This window comes from Pongo abelii, chromosome 15 (assembly GCF_028885655.2).
Source record: "Pongo abelii isolate AG06213 chromosome 15, NHGRI_mPonAbe1-v2.0_pri, whole genome shotgun sequence".
Taxonomy (NCBI): domain Eukaryota; kingdom Metazoa; phylum Chordata; class Mammalia; order Primates; family Hominidae; genus Pongo; species Pongo abelii.
This window is the reverse complement of record NC_072000.2, coordinates 85,357,138-85,376,678: the sequence shown is the minus strand read 5'-3', so window position 1 is coordinate 85,376,678 and position 19,541 is coordinate 85,357,138. Positions and strand designations below refer to the sequence as shown.

At 39.3% G+C, this 19,541-nt stretch overlaps 1 protein-coding gene and 1 long non-coding RNA gene across 4 annotated transcripts in view; one reads left to right on the top strand and one right to left on the bottom strand.

Moving 5' to 3' along the window:
* Positions 1-10,494, top strand: part of LOC129049796 (uncharacterized) — a 63,831-nt gene extending 53,337 nt beyond the window's left edge. Inside the window, exons 4-5 of one of the 2 annotated variants that reach the window (XR_008513127.2) lie at positions 5,265-5,410; positions 7,506-10,494. This is a non-coding gene — a long non-coding RNA (uncharacterized LOC129049796). Of the gene's footprint in view, positions 1-5,264; positions 5,411-6,682 lie in introns of both variants that reach the window. The other variant, XR_008513128.2, reaches the window with a different exon arrangement.
* TSHR (thyroid stimulating hormone receptor) overlaps positions 3,484-19,541 on the bottom strand; it is a 151,369-nt gene continuing 135,311 nt past the window's right edge. The window contains exons 7-9 of one of the 2 annotated variants that reach the window (XM_024231878.3): positions 16,553-16,621; positions 3,980-4,057; positions 3,484-3,875 (exon numbers count right to left, since the gene is read on the bottom strand). In XM_024231878.3, coding sequence (XP_024087646.3) covers positions 3,743-3,875; positions 3,980-4,057; positions 16,553-16,621 — 280 coding nt within the window. In that variant the 3' untranslated portion in view covers positions 3,484-3,742. The remainder of the gene's footprint in view (positions 3,876-3,979; positions 4,058-16,552; positions 16,622-19,541) is intronic. The other variant, XM_024231879.3, reaches the window with a different exon arrangement.

The window sequence follows — 19,541 nt, the reverse complement described above, 5'->3', positions numbered from 1 at the left end:
AAAAGAGCCAGGACCCAGGATGGAACCCCATTTTGAGGAATGATGCAGTGAGCTAAGGAGAGAAATGGGGAAGGAGTGATCAGAGAGGTTAGAACAGATCAGAATAATGAAATGTCAAAGTTCAGGAAGAAGTGAAAATAATCATAATAATGTCTAACATTATTGAGGATATATTTAGTTCCTTTATTATCTTATTTAAACTTTATTAGTTTACTTTATCCTGTTTTGACAGATGAGAAAACTGAGACTTGGGTCTTATAGTTAGTAAGTGATGGGGCTGGGAGTCAACTCCAGGTATAACTCCTCATCTTTGTCATTTTCCACAACCTGGAATGCCACCAAGAGGTAGGGAAAGCATTTTCAGGCAGTTGCACAAATCCTGTTAACTTGGTGGGAGAGTCTTGTAAAAAATCTTGCCATAAATATAAAAAACAACTTCTAGGCAGTACAAGCAGGTAGTTTAATTGACCACTTCCAAAGAAGTAGAAATGGACACATTCCGTTGAGGACAACAGACTAAAATATCTTTAAAATATGATTGCTCTTTAAATGCTATAGTGTTTACAGAAGAGTGCTTTAATTATTTATTGGGTACCATATTAATTTCACAAATATTTATTAAGCTCATACTGTGTTTCAGGCATTATAATATGAACCAGAATTGTAGAAATACAATTCTGCCCTCTAAGGCAGAATTAAAATGCCAGCAGGTGCTCATCAGAAAGATAAGATTATAGCAGGGTTTTCCAGACAGTAGGAAGAGTAAGAGTTTAGCATAACAGTATAAGTAGGTTGGAGAATTAAGGGAGCTAAGAGGTTCGATATGGATGGACCATTGATCAGAGGCGTTAAGTAGTGTAAAAGACAAAGCTAAAGATTGTGGCAATTCCTTGCATGCCTCACCAAGACCTCTATCCTGAGGGGAATGGGAGGCCAGTATTGGGTTTAAGATTCTATTTGCATGTGAACCCAAAGAGGTTTGGGGAGGGTGGATTTGAGAGGAACCAAGACTAAATAAAGGCAGGAGCCAGATTTGGAGACGCTAATCATCTAGATTACTGCTACTCAAAGTATGGTGCCCATTGGCCAATAGCTTCTTACCAATCCAAGGATAAGAAGCGTATGCTGGATGTGAGCCAGCTACTTCAACTGAACACACTGTTGAGTTTGGTTGACTTCATTTTCATGACGAGATTTTCTCCAAAAAAGAAGCTGTGCTTTGCTGTATGTCTTGGACAGCCACTTACCTTGTAATGAACTCACTTTGAATGGTTCTGGTCTACACTATTGGTCTTCAATTCTTTCAGTCTCACATATTAATAAGTAAAAAATATCTGAGTATGTACCACTAACATACAAATAATCATGAACCCTATACATGTATTTTCGTAATACTATATAATATATACCATAACACACTAAACATACATTTTAAAATAATGCAATGAGGATAAGTAATATATATTTTTTTAAAGTTTCACAAAAGCAAAAGCAATGTTATCAAACATGCTTAATTAGTTTTGAAAATTATTTTTAACCCTTTTGGCTATGGCTGTTCAAAGTCTGCTTTTGGTTCAGTTTGTTTTGATTTTGGTTTAAATGGCCATCCTAGTTGAAAAAATTACCAAAGATGGTTGTTTCACCAAGAATAGAGCAGGCTTAACTGCGTTTATTAAACTAAGATTTTCATTTTTCAATCTAATTCAGTAATTAAATACATGTTTTTAATGAAATTTTATATTTTCTGATGTCAATCAGTTGTTTTTGCAAAGTGATCTGGAGGTGTTTCATTTTCACATTTTATACACATGGATTTTAAACCTGTTACAACTCTGTATTACTTTGCTAGAGCTATGGTAACAAAATACCATAGATTGGCTGGTTGAAACAACAGAAGTGTATTTTCTTACAGTTCTGGAGGCTGCAAGTCCAAGATCAAAGTGTCAGCAAGTTTGACTTCTCCTGAGGCCTCTCTCCCTGGCTTGCAGATGGCCACCTTCTTGCTGTGCCTCACGTGGCCTTTCCTCTGTGAGCGCCCATCCCTGGTGTCTCTCTGTGTATCCCAATCTCCTTGTCTGATGAGGCCACCTGTCAGATTGGATTAGGGCTCACCTAACAGCCTCATTTTAATTTAATTACCTCTTTACAGACCCTATCTTCAAATACAGTCACACACTAAGATGCTAGAGGTTAAGGCTTCAGCATTTGAATTTAGGAAGACAGACACAATTTAGTTCATAACAAGCTTAATTTGAAAGATTTAAAAACAAGTTAAAATTCTATTTCTGATTTGAACCAAACAGAATTTTTATGGCATTGACAATTTTTTATCAGGAAAATCGCATAATATGTGAATATTTCCAAATGCCTGTTTCTAAAGCCTTTCTCTAAAGCATACATTTCTTTCAAAAAGCAATGACTTTTCTTATTATTTGGCGAAATAGTACCTTAATCTTGAAGAAGCAGATATAAAAGTGTTATTGAAAAATATCTTCCAGGTTAAAAATTACTGACAGGGACTTTATCACAGAAAAGGTTAATACATTTTTTCCCCACTTGTCTTCTTGTAAAAAGAAAAATGCATAATAATTTTAAGTACTTTGCCATGAATTAACAGTGAACCCCTACGTGGCACAGCAGATTTTCAAGATCACTCTGACCTCTTATTTGGATGGAGCCTGTGTGTTAAGAGAACAGGACCTTAAACGCACTGGGTGCATTCAATCTGAAAGTGAAATAACATTGTTAAAGGTGAAGGAGTGAAGGTATCCAGTGCTCAGGACTGTGGATCACTCACCCTTCTCTAGGAGGCATCCACCCCTACCTGACACCTGAGGGACAGTGGCTATCTATAAATAAAAGATTAATAAAACTTAATTTGTTCTTATTTAAAAATAAGTATAAATAGAACCTCTAATATTTCCTCTCGCCCCTAACAGATTATCTTGTGTTATCTCTAGGGTGCTGTGTTCCACTTTGTTTTTTTTGTTTTGTTTTGTTTTTGTTTTTGTTTTTGAGACAGACTCTCGCTCTGTCGTCCAGGCTGGAGTGCAGTGGCGCGATCTGGGCTCACTGCAAGCTCCTCCTCCTGGGTTCATGCCATTCTCCTGCCTCAGCCTCCCAAGTAGCTGGGACTACAGGCACCCGCCACTAAGCCCAGCTAATTTTTTGTATTTTTAGTGGAGACAGGGTTTCACCATGTTAGCCAGGATGGTCTTGATCTCCTGACCTCATGATCTGCCCGCCTCGGCCTCCCAAAGTGCTGGGATTACAGGCGTGAGACACTGCGCCCATCCTGTGATCCACTTTGGCAAGGACTAGAGTGGATGCTCAATGATGAGATTCTAAACTGAGGCAAAACCAAGGGAATGAGGAAGGTGGCGATGATACAGAGGCTTCAGGGAAGCAGAATCAACAGAACCTGATCACTGATTGGTTGTGGGGGTGTAAATCAAAGGAAATGCACAAATAGGTATGTCTTCATGCTGTTTAAAAAATGTTTTTATTCCATCTTTCCCCATGATTGTAAGTTCTTCCACAGATGAGTCGAACTATCATTTATATTCCTCCTTCTTTGTGCCAGGCATTGTGCAATGTACATTCAGGTACATTTTTTTCTGCAAAGACTAGAGTGCCTTCCATCTAGTTGTGGACCTTGCATTTCAAAATTTTTCAAACAGCAGCTGCTCCATGAACAGAGCCTCTGTGAGCATGTACACCAAGGTGGCTGCCTTAGCAGGCATCAGGATGGCATACTGGAGCTTGGGGCCTTCTGAGTCTCAAAGGACAAGGACTTTCTTCCAAGAGGTAGCCTATACAGCCAGGAAAAGAGGGACTTGCAGAAGCCTTTACCCGAGACAGCAACATTTTCTACCCTTGAACATAAGGTTCTCTCCTTAATGTCTCCATTTATTCCAAAAAAGTAAAAAAAAAAAAAAAAAAAAAAAGACTAAAATATTCTTTTGTATGTCTTACTCACAGCAAGCTTGGTCCACTGTATACTCCTCCAAATGCATCTTTGTCAATAACTGTCAGGTATTTATTCTTGTTTAGGTAACTAGAGAGAGAGAGAGAGAAAGAGAGAGAGAGAATGAATTAGGTGATTTTAAGAAATCACACCAAATTAGTACAAATATCAGAATAAAATGTGACCATAGTATTGACTGATTTCAAGAATTTAGAGGATACTTTATCTTCTTCTGGCTTGAGCACTTAAAACATTCTAGGTTTCAACAGTATAAAGTTTTACACATTAATTATGGCAGAAGTTTTTGAAAATGAGCATGTTTATGATCTAGTTTGCATACCTAAATTTCTTAAAAGTTGTTTTAATTCCCTATTTTTCAGGCCAGTGGCAACTGTATTTTTTAATTCTCTTTAATGCCAATCCTCTGTAATACCAAATTTTGTTTGTTAGTATTAATTAATATTCCAATTTAACTTTGAAGACTAGGCTTAAATTAGGAATGGAATGAAGATGGTGAGGGTGGTGAGTGATGCTGAGGACTGTCAGAGATTCAGATATTTTCTTTGGGTAAGGTTGTCAGATTTAGCAAATAAAAATACAAGATGCTAGTTAAATTTGAGTTTCAGATAAACAATGAATAATTTTTTGGTAAAAATAATCCCCATGCAATTTAAAAAATATTTATATTGAAAGTTATCTGTTGTTGATCTGAAATTGAAATTTTATTGGGTGGCCTGTATTTGATCTGACAACCCGATAGTGTGTGTGAGGAGTGTTTAGGCAGATTACAGAGGCAGATTACAGAGTAAACTCATCAACCTTCCATGGAGGAGGTTTGATGGGCACACTGACCATTCCGTTTTAAAAACACACTGGGCATTAAAGGGTAAAATGTTTTTGGAGCAATTTAAGTTACAAAGTGATTTTGAAATAAAATTCCCTCCAAATGGATAAAATCTTCCAAGGAGTTTGAAACTGGCTGTTTCCCCATAACTTTATTACACAATAAAATTACCTAAAAAGAAGCATAGCACATATATATCCTTGTTACAAATGCTCCCAATTTACACATTTAGAATAACTCACAACATAACCTAGTTATGTTAACTTAAACATTACTGAGTGGCCGCCTGTTGATGCAAAAGAATATAGCAGAGACCCTTAGAAGGTATGCTTAGATATGGCTAATGCTTCCATTATTCTACTTACGGGGTTTGCTCTTCATGGTGGAACATTTTTAAGGGTAATGGTTAATAATAATATTAAGCCTTCAGTCAGAAGGATTTCTTCTCCATAGCCCTCACAGAGAAACTTCCCTCCTGGTTAACTGGACCCAAGCATGAGTCTTCACTGGAGCCGTGGGAGGAAGAAGAGTTTTACCAATCACCAGTGCTGAAGAAATCTCTCCTTTCTGGGCAGGATGAGGGAATCACTAAATGATGAGTAAGTGCTGAGACTCCACAAAATGACATGTCATAAATTGGTATATATTTTTGGGTCTTTCAATTTTCTTCTTCTTTTTTTTAAAATTTATTTATTTATTATTATTATACTTTAGGTTTTAGGGTACATGTGCGCAATGTGCAGGTTAGTTACATATGCATACATGTGCCATGCTGGTGTGCTGCACCCACTAACTCATCATCTAGCATTAGGTATATCTCCCAATGCTATCCCTCCCCCCTCCCCCCACCCCACAACAGTCCCCAGAGTGTGATGTTCCCCTTCCTGTGTCCATGTGTTCTCACTGTTCAATTCCCACCTATGAGTGAGAATATGCGGTGTTTGGTTTTTTGTTCTTGCGATAGTTTACTGAGAATGATGATTTCCAATTTCATCCATGTCCCTACAAAGGACATGAGAGCCCGCATGGCCAAGTCAATCCTAAGCCAAAAGAACAAAGCTGGAGGCATCACACTACCTGACTTCAAACTATACTACAAGGCTACAGTAACCAAAACAGCATGGTACTGGTACCAAAATAGAGATATAGATCAATGGAACAGAACAGAGCCCTCAGAAATAATGCCGCATATCTACAACTATCTGATCTTTGACAAACCTGAGAAAAACAAGCAATGGGGAAAGGATTCCCTATTTAATAAATGGTGCTGGGAAAACTGGCTAGCCATATGTAGAAAGCTGAAACTGGATCCCTTTCTTACACCTTATACAAAAATCAATTCAAGACGGATTAAAGACTTAAACGTTAGACCTAAAACCATAAAAACCCTAGAAGAAAACCTAGGCGTTACCATTCTTCTTCCTTTTTTTTTTTTTGAGATGGAGTCTCACTCTGTCACCCAGTCTGGAATGCAGTGGCATGATCTCTGCTCACTGCAACCTCCTGGGTTCAAGCGATTCTCCTGCCTCAGCCTCCTGAGTAACTGGGACTACAGGCAATCACCATCAGGCCCGGCTAATTTTTGTATTTTTAGTAGAGACAGGGTTTCACCATGCTGGCCAGGCTGGTTTCGAGCTCCTGACCTCAACTGATCTGCCCAACTCGGCCTCCCAAAGTGCTGGGGTTATAGGCATGAGCCACCGTGCCAGCCCAATTTTCTTCTTAAATAGAGATTGAGAACTAGCTAATCTAAAGTAGCCATTACCATTTTGCCTCCATACACTCTCTATTTCTTTCACAGCATTATCACAATCCATAATTATTACCTTGTTTATTTACTTGTTTACTTTATTTTTTGTCTCCCCAACCAGAATGAAAGTTCTGTGTCTACCCATTGCCAAGTTCACCATCTCTATAACTATTTGTTGGATGAATGTGTGAATGAGTAGAAAATAAATCAACATACTTTTTCATCAAGGCAGTAAAGTGGGCAGTGTTAAACTCTTAGGGTGACACAGACGATTGCTTTAAAGAAAAAATAATGAAGAGTGAAACAACAGAAGACTTGGCTTATGGTGTGGTGGCATTTGACCAACTGTTCTTGTTGAGGTAGTGATTTTTGAGGCATCTGGTTTACAAATACCTCAAGGGTATAGCCCAAACTTGGCTTCTTCTGGTAGTGGCTGAACACCCAATATTCAGGGCATTGTTAAGTGTGACACAGGGAGAGTCAATAAATCTCAAATGCATTCAGAGACCTGGCTAAGATGCTAAAGCAGCCAATCTGTGCCTTCCCAGTGGCTTCAATCACAGTCCCCACTTGATCATTGTTGGACTCTCCTTTAACCCACTATGTCCATGGAATTCCTTTGGTCAGTGACACCCGGAGTGGGCAAAATCCACCCTGGAAAAAAACAACAACTGCCAAGAAGATATTGAACAGCATGATTTTGTAAAAAGACAACTAAGTTCAGTACAAGGGCCGCACTGGCTTGCATCTCTTTTTGTATTCTTTGGACAATGCAGCTTGCAGATCACATTCTGTTCCCAGGCTGTTGAAAATCAAGTAAGAGCCGGTGAACTCATCTCAGTTTTTCCTCTTCATCTCTAACTGCTGCAAGTGAAATTCAGCTTGTTCTTTCTAATCATTAGAAATTATTGTAAAACTAAATTATTGCTTGTCCAATTCTGCAGTGTTTTCATCTGATATTTAATATACTCCTGAGGATAAGGAGCCTGGTTGATAAGCATTGCAGTTTACCAGAAACTCTGCAGAAGACTTCAGACTGGAAAAGCCAGCCAGAGTCCAGGAGGGGAGGAGGAGGATGCAGAGGAGCCCTGGCTAAGCTGAACGGAGATGAACTGACACTTCAGGAGACTGTGCCAGCACGGCTGTTTGGGTACTTTACCTCTTAGAGATAATTAGATGCTTAAAAGTGAAACCATCACTCTGCCATCAGCAGATTTGAGGGCTGCCTAATTTAGCTTTTCAACCTTGCATCAGCTTGCTGCTCTTGCCTTCCATCTGAAGTCAAGACAGTGGGGAGGGAAAATACATATACAGAAGCCTCAATATCCAGGAAAGTGCTTCCATCAACCTCATTTATCACATGACATTTCCTGGGATTATCAGTCTAGTTAAACTGATTCCTTGACCATGACTTACCTTGATTCTTCTGAAATCCACATTTGTAACCAGCTTCGATAAAGCAGTCACAAATCTTGGTAGGCTATCTGGTTAACCTACTCTAGAAAACGATTATTTTAGAAGGGAGTGATAAAAACTATCCCTTGCAAGGAGAAGATGAACATAAAGTAGCTTAAAAGAGACTCAAAAGGCTTGTAGTAAGAGATGAAAGGAAATACGTTTTGAAAGTCAAGGTTTCTAAATATCTATACTGGAAAGGGCTTATGAGAAAAGAACTGGTATTTCCTTTAAACATAAGATAGACATGGCTATGTCTCTATGTGTTCAACAGCTTTTCACCGCTTGGGTCTTATTCCTCTTTGAGAACCTGTTGGAAGAAATGAAGTTCTTCTGAGAAAAGAGATGTCAGATTTCCATACATGGAGTTAAGAAGGCCTGCTCTGATTTAAGATTGTGAATAGTTCACAGTTAGGGAAGACCAGTGCAGTCAGGAAAATGAAGGTGGTGAGGAATGAGCTGAGGAAAATATTCAATTGACAAACTCAGTATTATGTGTACTACATGTGTGTTTATGTACGCCCTTTTCTGTTGGACTCACTCTTGGCACATAGGGGCCATTCAATAAAGACTTGCTGGAGGAAGGAATGAAAGCCTGATTGTTGGGTGACTCCTAGAAAGAGGCACCCTCTACACCAGGTTTAGAAAGACGTGATCTATGCCAGAGAGAGGAGTGTGATGTCGTGGCAAGAGAATTTGCTATTGCTGCTGAACTTGGCTCTCTGGGGAGTTTGAAGATACATTTCAGCTCCAAGATGGAATTTCAGCCTGTGCCTCCACAGTCCCTTTATGGGGAACTTGGGCTGGGCCCTGATTATGTTGTGAGACTCTCATGGGAACACTTCTGTGGGGAACCATGTTTTCCTCCCACAGCGTTGCTAATTCAGAAAATTAAAGGGACCCCCTGCCTAGCTCTCATGTTAGTTTAAAGAGAAGCTGGATTGCTCTATGGAAATCCTTTTGTAGCAGAAATCAGGACAGCTGTTTGTATAGTAACCCATGAGAAAATACTCAAGCTTTCAATAGGCAGAGGGAAAAGTCAGCCTTAGAGTATATCCTACAAGCTGTTCAAATACTTACCCCATGACAAATAATAGCCTTCTTAATCCTATAATGTTCTCTATCATTGTCTTTTCCCAGTGCGCCAAGATGTGGTGTTTTACTTCGAATCAGCTAATGCATGATGCTAATTAGCGCATTAATTGTGTTGATGCTGTTTATAATAATTAGCGTATTGGTGGGCTCTTAGCATATCAAAATGGTATTTTTATTCCTGCCTAAATGTTTACTGTCAGATAGTAGCTAGTTACTAGAGTTTGACAATAGGAAATGTGATACAGAGAATCAGACATTCTGTGAGAAGCAGCATATCCCCATGCAGATTGTGTGGAAAGAGGATGGAAAAGAGATTTCCATCACACAATGAATGTGTGACTTAACTTGTGACCAAGTACAGTTCAACTTCTGTTGAGCAAGGGATGCTTGTATTATTATTAATTTCACCTCTGAGTGATGACAACGTTCTTGGCGCCATAGGAAGTCATAGGACAATGTGCTTTTACACATCTGCCATCATTTTCATGAAATCCTAACTAATTACTTGACTGCTGCTGAGGCATCAGCACTTGCACTTGATGTGGAATTTGTCCAGCTTGGCTGTAATTGTATTATTCAGTTACATTTTAAAAAATGAGTGTAAATGAGGTCGATCTGCTAATTTCAGTAAATTGTCATGAAGTGGAATGATGGGGGATGATTGCTCTTTTGGATGACACATTGTTTAAATGAGAACCTAATGATATCTGGACAAACTTCTGGAGAAATTACCAAATTGCTAACATGCCATGTGAAATCCTTGAACACTATTAAGATAATTACAGGAGATTGATGTGTTTGCCTTAGTTTAAAATCTTAATTAGCATTGAGACCAAAAGCAACATCCCTATGTTAAAAACATAACATGAATACTATTTTATTATTACCATGGAACCTTCACCTTTCTTTCCTTCGTCTATAGCTCAATCCTTGTCTTCCTCCAGTCCCAGGGCTCCTTATCACAACCATCATTTTGATTTTACACTGGATTTACGTGATACCTTTTACTGAAGTGCTTAAATCTAGGAAAGAATAAATTTCTATTGACTAGGAATCAGAAACTTAGGGTAGAATGATGGAGCATTGTTTTATAACAGGAGCAGTTTCCAACTTGGATTCAAAATACTGATTAAAAAAATTTGTTTTCTATTATGATTGGATCTGTACTTTCTAATGCCAAATATTTTAATCCAGATACTTTTTATCTTGATCCCACGCTTGCTCTTTAACCTTTACCAGAAATTCAGAGAAACAGAGTACGTATTTCGCCACGCAATGTTCATCCTCACTGAATACTTTTATCCAGAGGTCTACAAACTATGACCCTCCAGTCAAATCCTGCCTTGCCCTTGTTTTTGTAAATAAAGTTTTATTGGAACATAACCATGCTCATTTGTTTATATGTTGTCTATGGCTGCTTTCACACTACAAAGGCAGACTTAAGTAGTGCAACTAAGACCATATGTCCCATAAAGCCCCAAATATTTGCTATCTGGGCTCTTCCCAGAAGAAGTTTGCTGACCCCTGATCTAGACTTTTAGAAACCAAGACACAAAAGATTCTTAACAAAGAAATAGTTTCCACATTTGTTAAACTCTTCCAAATAACTTTAATACATAACATAAAAATGTCAAGAAAGTATTGTGAAACAGTACGCTGATTTCTTTCCTATGTTTCAAGGTATAGTTAGACAGTAAGTCATGGCACCAGTGAATTGAAAATCCATTGTCACTGACAGAATATCTCTGCCATCAGCTAAGCCTCCCAACAGAATCCATGATATGGTATGAGGAGAAAGCTGGTGTGAAGGTACAGAGAGTCTCTACATATACAGCAGATCCTCTAATAATATTGTCTCATTCACTATTGTTTAGTTTTTGTTTGTTTGTTTGTTCCTGAGACGGAGTCTCTCTCGGTCGCCCAGGCTGGAGTGCAGTGGCGCGATCTCGGCTCACTGCAAGCTCCGTCTCCCGGGTTCACGCCATTCTCCTGCCTCAGCCTCCCGAGTAGCTGGGACTGCAGGCGCCCGCCACCACGCCCAGCTAATTTTTTTGTATTTTTAGTAGAGACGGGGTTTCACCGTGTTAGCCAGGATGGTCTGGATCTCCTGACTTCGTGATCCGCCCGCCTCGGCCTCCCAAAGTGCTGGGATTACAGGCGTGAGCCACCGCGCCCGGCCTGCTTAGTTTTAATAAGAAAAAAATCCTTTCCAGGCCAGGGCTACTGTGTGTAAAGTGTGCACACACTTCCCATGTCTGTGTGGGTTTTCTCCAGGTATTCTAATTTCCTCCCACACCCCAAAGATGTGCATGTCAGGTTCCTTGGTGAGTCCGAGTGAGTGTGGTGGTGTGTGTGATTGTGTCCCATGTTGGGGTGACGTCCTGTTCACGGTTGGCTCCCACCTTGTGCCCTGAGCTGCTGGAATAGGCTGTGGCCAGCTGTGACCTTGAACTGGAATAATTGGGCAAATAATTCTCTTGTTTTTATTAACCTAACTTAAATGTATGTATAGCTCATATTTGTTTCCATATTTAACATTAGAAGCATTTTGGTCCTTATGTAAACGTTTGGTTGTTTTTGTGACCAGAAATATGCTATAGAAACTCAACTCCTATTTATATCAACTAGCCTATGGTAAAATTGGTTTCATTATACATTGTTTGTACTTAAAGTTGTAGTTTTCAAGACCCTATCTGGGATGCTAAGTGAGGACTTCGTGTACTCTTTCCATAGGGTTAATTTCAGAAGGCCATCTGATCATTTGAAATCTTTACTAGTTCTTAGAAGCTCCACAGCTGTCTCTAGAATAAACGTTCTTAAATTTACCTGCCTCCCAAGCAGATGGTATATTGAAAGATTCTTCTTCAGTAGTGTAATATTGTGAAATATGTATTTGGTCTTATCTGTTTCCTGGCACACAGCTCCTAAAACTCCTGGAATTTCCAGAGTGACAAGTGTCTTTTGTATGCTGATGAGATGACTGGTGACTGTCAATCCTTCATAGCTTCAGGATGAGGGCTGGTCACCAGAAAGATCAATAAATAGAGGGTTGGACTTTCAGCTCCACCTTCTCACCTTCAGGTAGGAGACAGGAGCTGAAAAGATTGAGATGATCACCAACCACCAGTGGCATAATCAGTCATGCCTATGTAATGAAACCTCCATACAAAGCCCGAGAGGAGAGGGTTTGGATGAGCTTCCAGGTAGCTGGAAGGTGGTCAAGCCACATGTGGAGCTGACAGGAGGGTGTGTGCCCAGAGAGGGCATGGAAGCTCTGCACTCCTTCCTACCTCTCACCCTATGCATCTCTTCCACACAGCTGCTCCTTTGTAATATCCTTTAAAGTGTTTCCCTGAGTTCTGTGAGCTGCTTTAGCAAATTAACTGAACTGAGGAGGGGACTGTGGGAACCCTGATTTATAATTGGTCAGTCAGAAGCATAGGACACAACCTGCGAGCTGTGACTGGCATCTGAAGTAGCAGGCAGTCTTGTGGGACTGAGCCCTTAACCTGTGGATCTGATGCTATCTCCAGGTAGAGTATCAGAACTGAGTTAAATTGTAGGACATCCAGCTGGTGTGCATTGGAGAATTGATTACTTGCTGTGTGGGGGAAAAAACCTCCAAACATTTGGTGTCAAAAGTGTTGTATTGAGTGTGTGATGGTAGAAAAACACCTTGATTTTTTTCCTACCTCTCAGAGGTGGTATTCCCCTGAAAAGTCTGTGGAACACCAGACCAGAGAGATGCTCCTGTAACTGAGAACTGCTTGAGAAGCTCTGCAAACTAAGGCTCCCTCTTTGATATGAATAATTCAGATGATTTTATTAGAAGATCTGAAAAGTCCACTTATATATCTTGTTTAACTTTATAAGATCATAAATTTCTTTTAAAAAGTAATACCCATTAATTTACTATGGAAAGAGAGTTGAAGAAATATAGTTTAAAGGAACATAGCTCCCCCTCTCCCATCCCTTCTCTTATCACAAAGGCTGAGGAGAAGCCCACAGAGAAATTATTGTTCACTTGTTCGTTTTTCCATCCTTTCAATAGAAAATGTCTCTAAACTCCTTTGATATTCTGTGGCTAATTTTATGGCTGGTCATAAGATAATAAGCTGCTAGACCTACACTGAGCTCCACTTAGCACACTAACACTTCATGATTGAAGAAGACCTCTTTTGAAAATCTCTTGAAGTCTTTGCAGAGTTCTCTAAACATGACCAGGAGGCCAATCATGAGGAGGAGTGAGATGTTTTGCAGGAAAATAGTCAATATACATAAACTAAGTTCAATACCAATTCTTTGACTTGAATAATGTTTTATCGTCCCAGCCTTTTTGTCAGGTTATCGCCGACCAGACTTCACCTGGAAGCTCACGAATGGCCTTGCAGCATTGGTAAAGTCAGGTTCTCGTGGACTAATGGCACTGTTTCTTGATGTGATTGTCATCTGAAACTTCTCCTGATTATGCCTTGAGTTTTGAGTTGCCTCCCTTCTCTCACATGATCTCATTCTTTTCAGGATCAAGATATTTTTAACTTCTGTATTTAGTACCTTTAATAGATTGAGCTAAGAAGCCTAAGCAATCTTCAGGGCTAAGAAACAAGTTGCACTTGTCAGAGTTCGGTGTCCACACCTTAGTGATGGCTAGTAAGTCTGCCATGATTAATCCCAGCAGAGGGCAGGGAAAGAGTTCTGAACCAGGGGACCCAGGTCTCAGCTTTGACTTGGCCACTAGGCAGCTCTATCAAATTAAAACAGCCATGTTAAAAAAAAGAAGCCCTGTGTCCTTGTTGGGCTTAATTCCCTTCATATGTAAAATGTGACAATTGGACAAGAAGACTGATAATGTATTTTACAGCAGTAGTTCTTGACTTTTGCTCTGTATTGGACTCACTTGGAGAGAGTTTTAAATCCCCATGATCCTGCTACATCCAGAATGTCTGATGGCAAAACCTAGGCATTAGTGCTTTGAAAACTCCCTAATGTTGAGAACTATTGCTCTGTAGGCCTTAAGGTCTGAATTTTATACTCTATCTTGAATAAATGATAGCTGATAGTGTTTGACCCTCAAACACTATCAATGACTAAATATGGCAGGAAAACATGTTCTTCCAATGACTATGTTCTAAATATGACTAAATATGACTAAATATGACTAAATATGGCAGGAAAATATGTTCTTCCAATGACTAAATATGGCAGGAAAAACAGGCACATAATTTGAAGCATAGATTCTTATCTTGGGCTCCAAAATCTTTTGCTTGTGGAAAAATGAATGTTTTAGAAATCAATTACCCTATATCCCAGGTTTCAGGTTCTTTCTCTAATCCACCATTCTGGAAAGGCAGTTTTAGTTCAGGCAAGAGTCAGCTGAACACACTGAATTCAGGAGCCATATTAACAGCTCTGGTTTCCCTGGTTGAAGATTTCCTTACTATCTCCTATCCCTGCCCTTGCTAATGTGAGTCTTTGTTGCCTTAATGCTAACTAAACTTTTGGTGTACTCTATGTCTAGAACTGTGTGACAGTCATCTGAAATCTTTATACCCTAAGTACCTACAAACTATCTTCATTATTTTAAGAACTCTCCATACTCCATTCATAGAAAATTTGAATTTGAAGATCATTACCCTAAGAGTCATAGCTTTCTAGGAACAGTTGAATCAAAGAGGAAAATATTTGGTGAAATTCATACAATATTAAAATCAAATGCCACCTTTCCAGAATGCTGGATTAGAAAAAGAACTTGAAACGTGGAATATAGGGTAATTCATTTCTAAAACATTAATTTTAATAATGATTTAAAAAACAATGGGATAAATCTAGAAAAAATCTAGCTTGTATCTCCAAAGAAGGAAAGCAATGTTATTCGATATTTAGGCTTCAGTTATCTTCTATCTGAGATGCATATTTTGGATTGGGTATACTTCTCCCTAATGTACTTTGCCCTTTGATGCTGCTGCCCTTGAGCTGACCCCCACCAGAATGTACACTCAGTGTGGGCAGGGAGCACATGGCTCCTGTTCACCTTTGTTTTCCCAGTGAATGGCACAGGGCCTGGTACATTGCAAGCGTCTAATAAATATGTTGAAAAGTATGAAAGATTGTAAGAAGTTAGTATCATAAAGTTAAGATAGAAGGAGGGTCTCTCCAATTCTGTAAGTAAATTTGAAGGGGTAAGTATCACCTTACTCGATAGAGTCTTTTTAGACTTCGTCTGTAATTATGTATTAAAAAATAATGGAAATGAACCATTATGATTCCACAACCAGACAATCAAGAGAATGGTACTGTAACTCTTCATTTCATAAAGACTGGTATGAAGCACAAAAGCCAGCAAAGAGTGAGACTTCACTTCAAACAGAACTCAGGGAGCCTTGCCTCCATGTAATGAGTTCAAACATCTTTTTACCATTTACCATTTAAAAATGGAATTGTTCCAGAACCTACCACCTAACCCCTAAACCAGAACATCAACCAAAATCACATAATCTACATGCGTGTTCTTCTCCATCCAGAGCCACTGTATACGGTTAGACAGCTTATTGACCTCACCCTTGCAACTTAAAGTGTGGTCTATGAACAGCAGTGTCAGCATCACCTGGATGAGTTTGTTAGAAATACAGAATCCCGAGGCCAAATCCAGAGCTACAGAATCAGAATATGTATTTTGATAAGACCCCTCAGAGGTTCTGATGCTCAGGAAAGTTTGAGAAGCCCCGTACGCAACAGATTTTGAGTCATAAGGCCTTCAGATTTTGCAGGGATCATTTCTGGAACATAAAATTACTATGTATGAAATGTTTAAAGTGAAAAAAAATAGAATTACAAAAATGAATACATAACAAGACACTGCCAAAAATGAGCAGGTAAATTTGAAAAAAACAACAAATAGAAAAAGGTGAAATAGAAAAAATGTATCATTTGTAAAGAAATACTCAAAAAGTGTTATAAAACACATCAAACACAAAGTCTATTGTTTGCTGTTTCAGCTGTTCCCAGCACTATTTATTTTTTGAAAAGGCAAAGGTGGATATGATTTTTTAGCTATTTCTGAGTGAATCAAATATAAACTGACATCTTTGCCAAAAACATGTCAGAAAGGAGTAAAAGAGAAACCACCTTATTTTCTGAACAGCTTTGGGCTTCATTAAAGATATCCTTTTACTTCATGTACATAATAGATGAACATTTACACACACACATACACACACACACACATCAGGGAGAAAAGCTTTGGAACTTACCATTGGAGCTAACGTAAGTGTCCACTAAAGTGGGGCCCTGCCAAGTTCCTTGACCTCATTTCCATGTTGGTCACACTAACTCTGGCGTGGAAGATGCTCTGGTAGAACCTATCTCTCAACAGCATTCTGCCCCATTGGATGGTTCTTAGGGTAAGGGGAAGTGACAGTTTTCATGGCTACCCGTGACTTACACAGCATCCAGCTTTGTCCCATTGAAAGCATATCCTTGGACTGAAGTAAAGCCATTGTTGTACAGCTTCCTACAACCAACAGAGAGAAGAGAAATCAGTGACTGGTGAGAAGTGGTGCTGGCCTGTTTCTGGAGAGTTGGGCTATATTTCTTCAGTGTCATAAATGTGCATAAAGGTTTTTCAGGTCCCACATGTGTATCCCATAAGGAAACTTTCCAGTACAAGTTGTCGGAAACAAGATAATATTTCTCAGTTTGAATGCCCATTCTCCCGACTTAGCTTCTAGTAAATTTAAGCTGTTTCTCAGAATCATATTTAGTTTGAGTAACAAACTTGTTACCATTAAAGATTTTAAAAGAATATTCCACATACCTTCAGAAAAAGGGATTTGAGGTAATAGTTAACCCAATGTCAATAGCGGAGGAGCAACTGCAGTCTCTTAAGATAAACATTTTGAAAGACATTCATCTAAATGCATATGTTTTTATTTTTCTATTAATATTTAAATGTTATTTCACCTTTGTATTTTATCCATCTTTTTATCCTCAGAGCTTAGATAGATTAAATGTTTAAGGGTTATAGGCTGAATTAAATTAAACCTCACAGACAAATCTAAGAAAGTAGATAGACCATGTCCTCTTATGGAATTTTTTTTTTTTTTTTTTTTTGAGACAGGGTCTCTCACTCTGTCACCCAGGCTGGAGTACAGTGGCTCAATCATGGCTCACTGCAGCCTTGAATCCCTGGGCTTAAGCGATCCTCCCACCTCAGCCTCTCAAATAGCTAGGACTACAGGCATGTGCCACCATGCCTGGCTAATTTTTGTATTTGTTGTAGAGATGAGGTTTCACCATGTTGCCCAGGCTAGTCTGGGCTCAAGTGATCCGCCTGCCTCAGCTTCCCAAAGCACGGGGGATTACAGGTGTGAGCCACTGGGCTGGAAATGTTAATGTTTTAACTTGTTTCTATGTTTCTATGACTAATTAATTCGTTTAATGAATCAGGGAGCCAGTCTGAAATGTTATTACTTCTATTTCCTATTGAAGTTACTGAGACATGAGTGTGACTTGCCAAAAACACATTGCTCTAGGACTGTTGAGACTTAGGATCCCTGACTTCAAATATAATTTTTTTTTTTTGACACGGAGTCTGGCACTGTTGCCCAGGCTGAAGTGCAGTGGCATGATCTCTGCTCACTGCAACCTCTTCTCCTGGGTTCAAGCAATTCTCCTGCCTCAGCCTCCCGAGTAGCTGGGATTACAGGCGCCTGCCACCAGGTCCGACTAATTTTTGTATTTTTCAGTAGAGATGGGGTTTCACCATGTTTGCCAGGCTGGTCTCAAACTCCTGACTTCAGGTGATCTGCCTGCCTCGGCCTCCCAAAGTGCTGGGATTACAGGCGTGAGCCACCGCGCCTGGCCAACCTCAAATGTAATTATTTCCACCTACCAAAAGCAGCCCTCCTTTCTGCAGGAGAAGGAGCCCCAGCCTTGGGAGCTCTGGGCTATATGGGAATGCAAGAGGTTATTGGTGGTTATTGGCATGAAGATAAGAGAAGACAGCTATAAACACACTCAGGCACTGCTAGTGGGAACTCCTAGTGGCAGTTGTAAGGGAACTTTGAAAACTACAGTAATCTACCACATGTGAACTTTGGGAACACATTAAGAAGCACACAGGAAAGTTCAAATTTGGAATTAGACCTGGCTCTGCCACTTAATAGCTGGATGATCCTGAGAATTTCTCAACCTGTCTTATCCTCAGTTTATCTCTAAAAATGTGATAAATAAGTACATAAATGTAATGCCCAATCAAAAGGTTGCAGAGAGGATCAAATAACTATATATTTAACAAAGTGAGGAACACTTATTAGGTGACCATGTTAAAAGGAGCCATTCGGGAGGCTGAGGTAGGAGAATTGCTTGAACCTGGGAGGCGGAGGTTGCAGTGAGCCGAGATCGCACAATTGCACTCCAGCTCTGGGTGACAGAGTGAGACTCTGTCTCAAAAAAAAAAAAAAAAAAAAAAAAAGAAATAAAAAATAAATAAAAGGAGTATCCTAAGACTTGGATTTATCCTATATAGTTGTGGGAAACTGAGCAAGATTCTCATGGCTTTGTTGTCGTTGTTGATGTGTTTGTTTTTGTTTCATCTTAAATAATTACATAGCGAGTTTAATTCCAGCTACTAACATGTCCTGGGTGAGGATTGCGATACCCCAGGAATATAAGCACAATGGCTGAGAAAACTCTGTGCATAAGTAAATTTTTTCTAAACTAGAACTCTTTTATGAAGATGTGAGAGTTGTGCATATAGCATTTTAATTTTCCTAAATTTGTTGAGAGTCCTGGACATTAAAAATACTTGTTTGAATTGCATTTCAGATATTAAATAGAATTCTTAATGAACAAATCGGCCTTGTAAAGGGAACATGGTGAAGAAAGACAAAAGAATTACAAACTTTGATTGAAACTTTCTCCTCCCAGGAATACGGGTACAAAGTCAGCTGTTGGAACATGTATCCTTTCATGTTGATAGTTTTTTGAGCCTGAGCTTCAAAGAAGCAAGGACTTTTGCCAAAATGTAGAGCTAATCATCTGAAAAGATCATGAATAATCTATACCATCCTCTCCTCTACATTTAGGAAATATGGGCTTCCCTCACTCAGATGTTTCTAGAAACACATGCTGGGCTCCATGCTGGGTGTGGGACAATCAGCTTTCACTTGAGGGGGGTGCTTGAGATATGGGGGTTTCAGAAAAATGGTGTCAAGGGATAGAAGTAATATTCTATAAAGAAGTTTAGCATGTAGGAGTTTCCTTATGATGAGCACTATATGGCGCAATGGAAAGCTTTACTGAGGAAGTAAATGGCTTTGAAGTTTGGAGCCGAGCAGGCTAAGAGCCTGGGCCTTTTCTGCATGGTAAGAAGAAATTATGACTGAGAAGGAGCCTCCTTTGTCTTTTCAAGAGACTGCTCACCAGGTTGT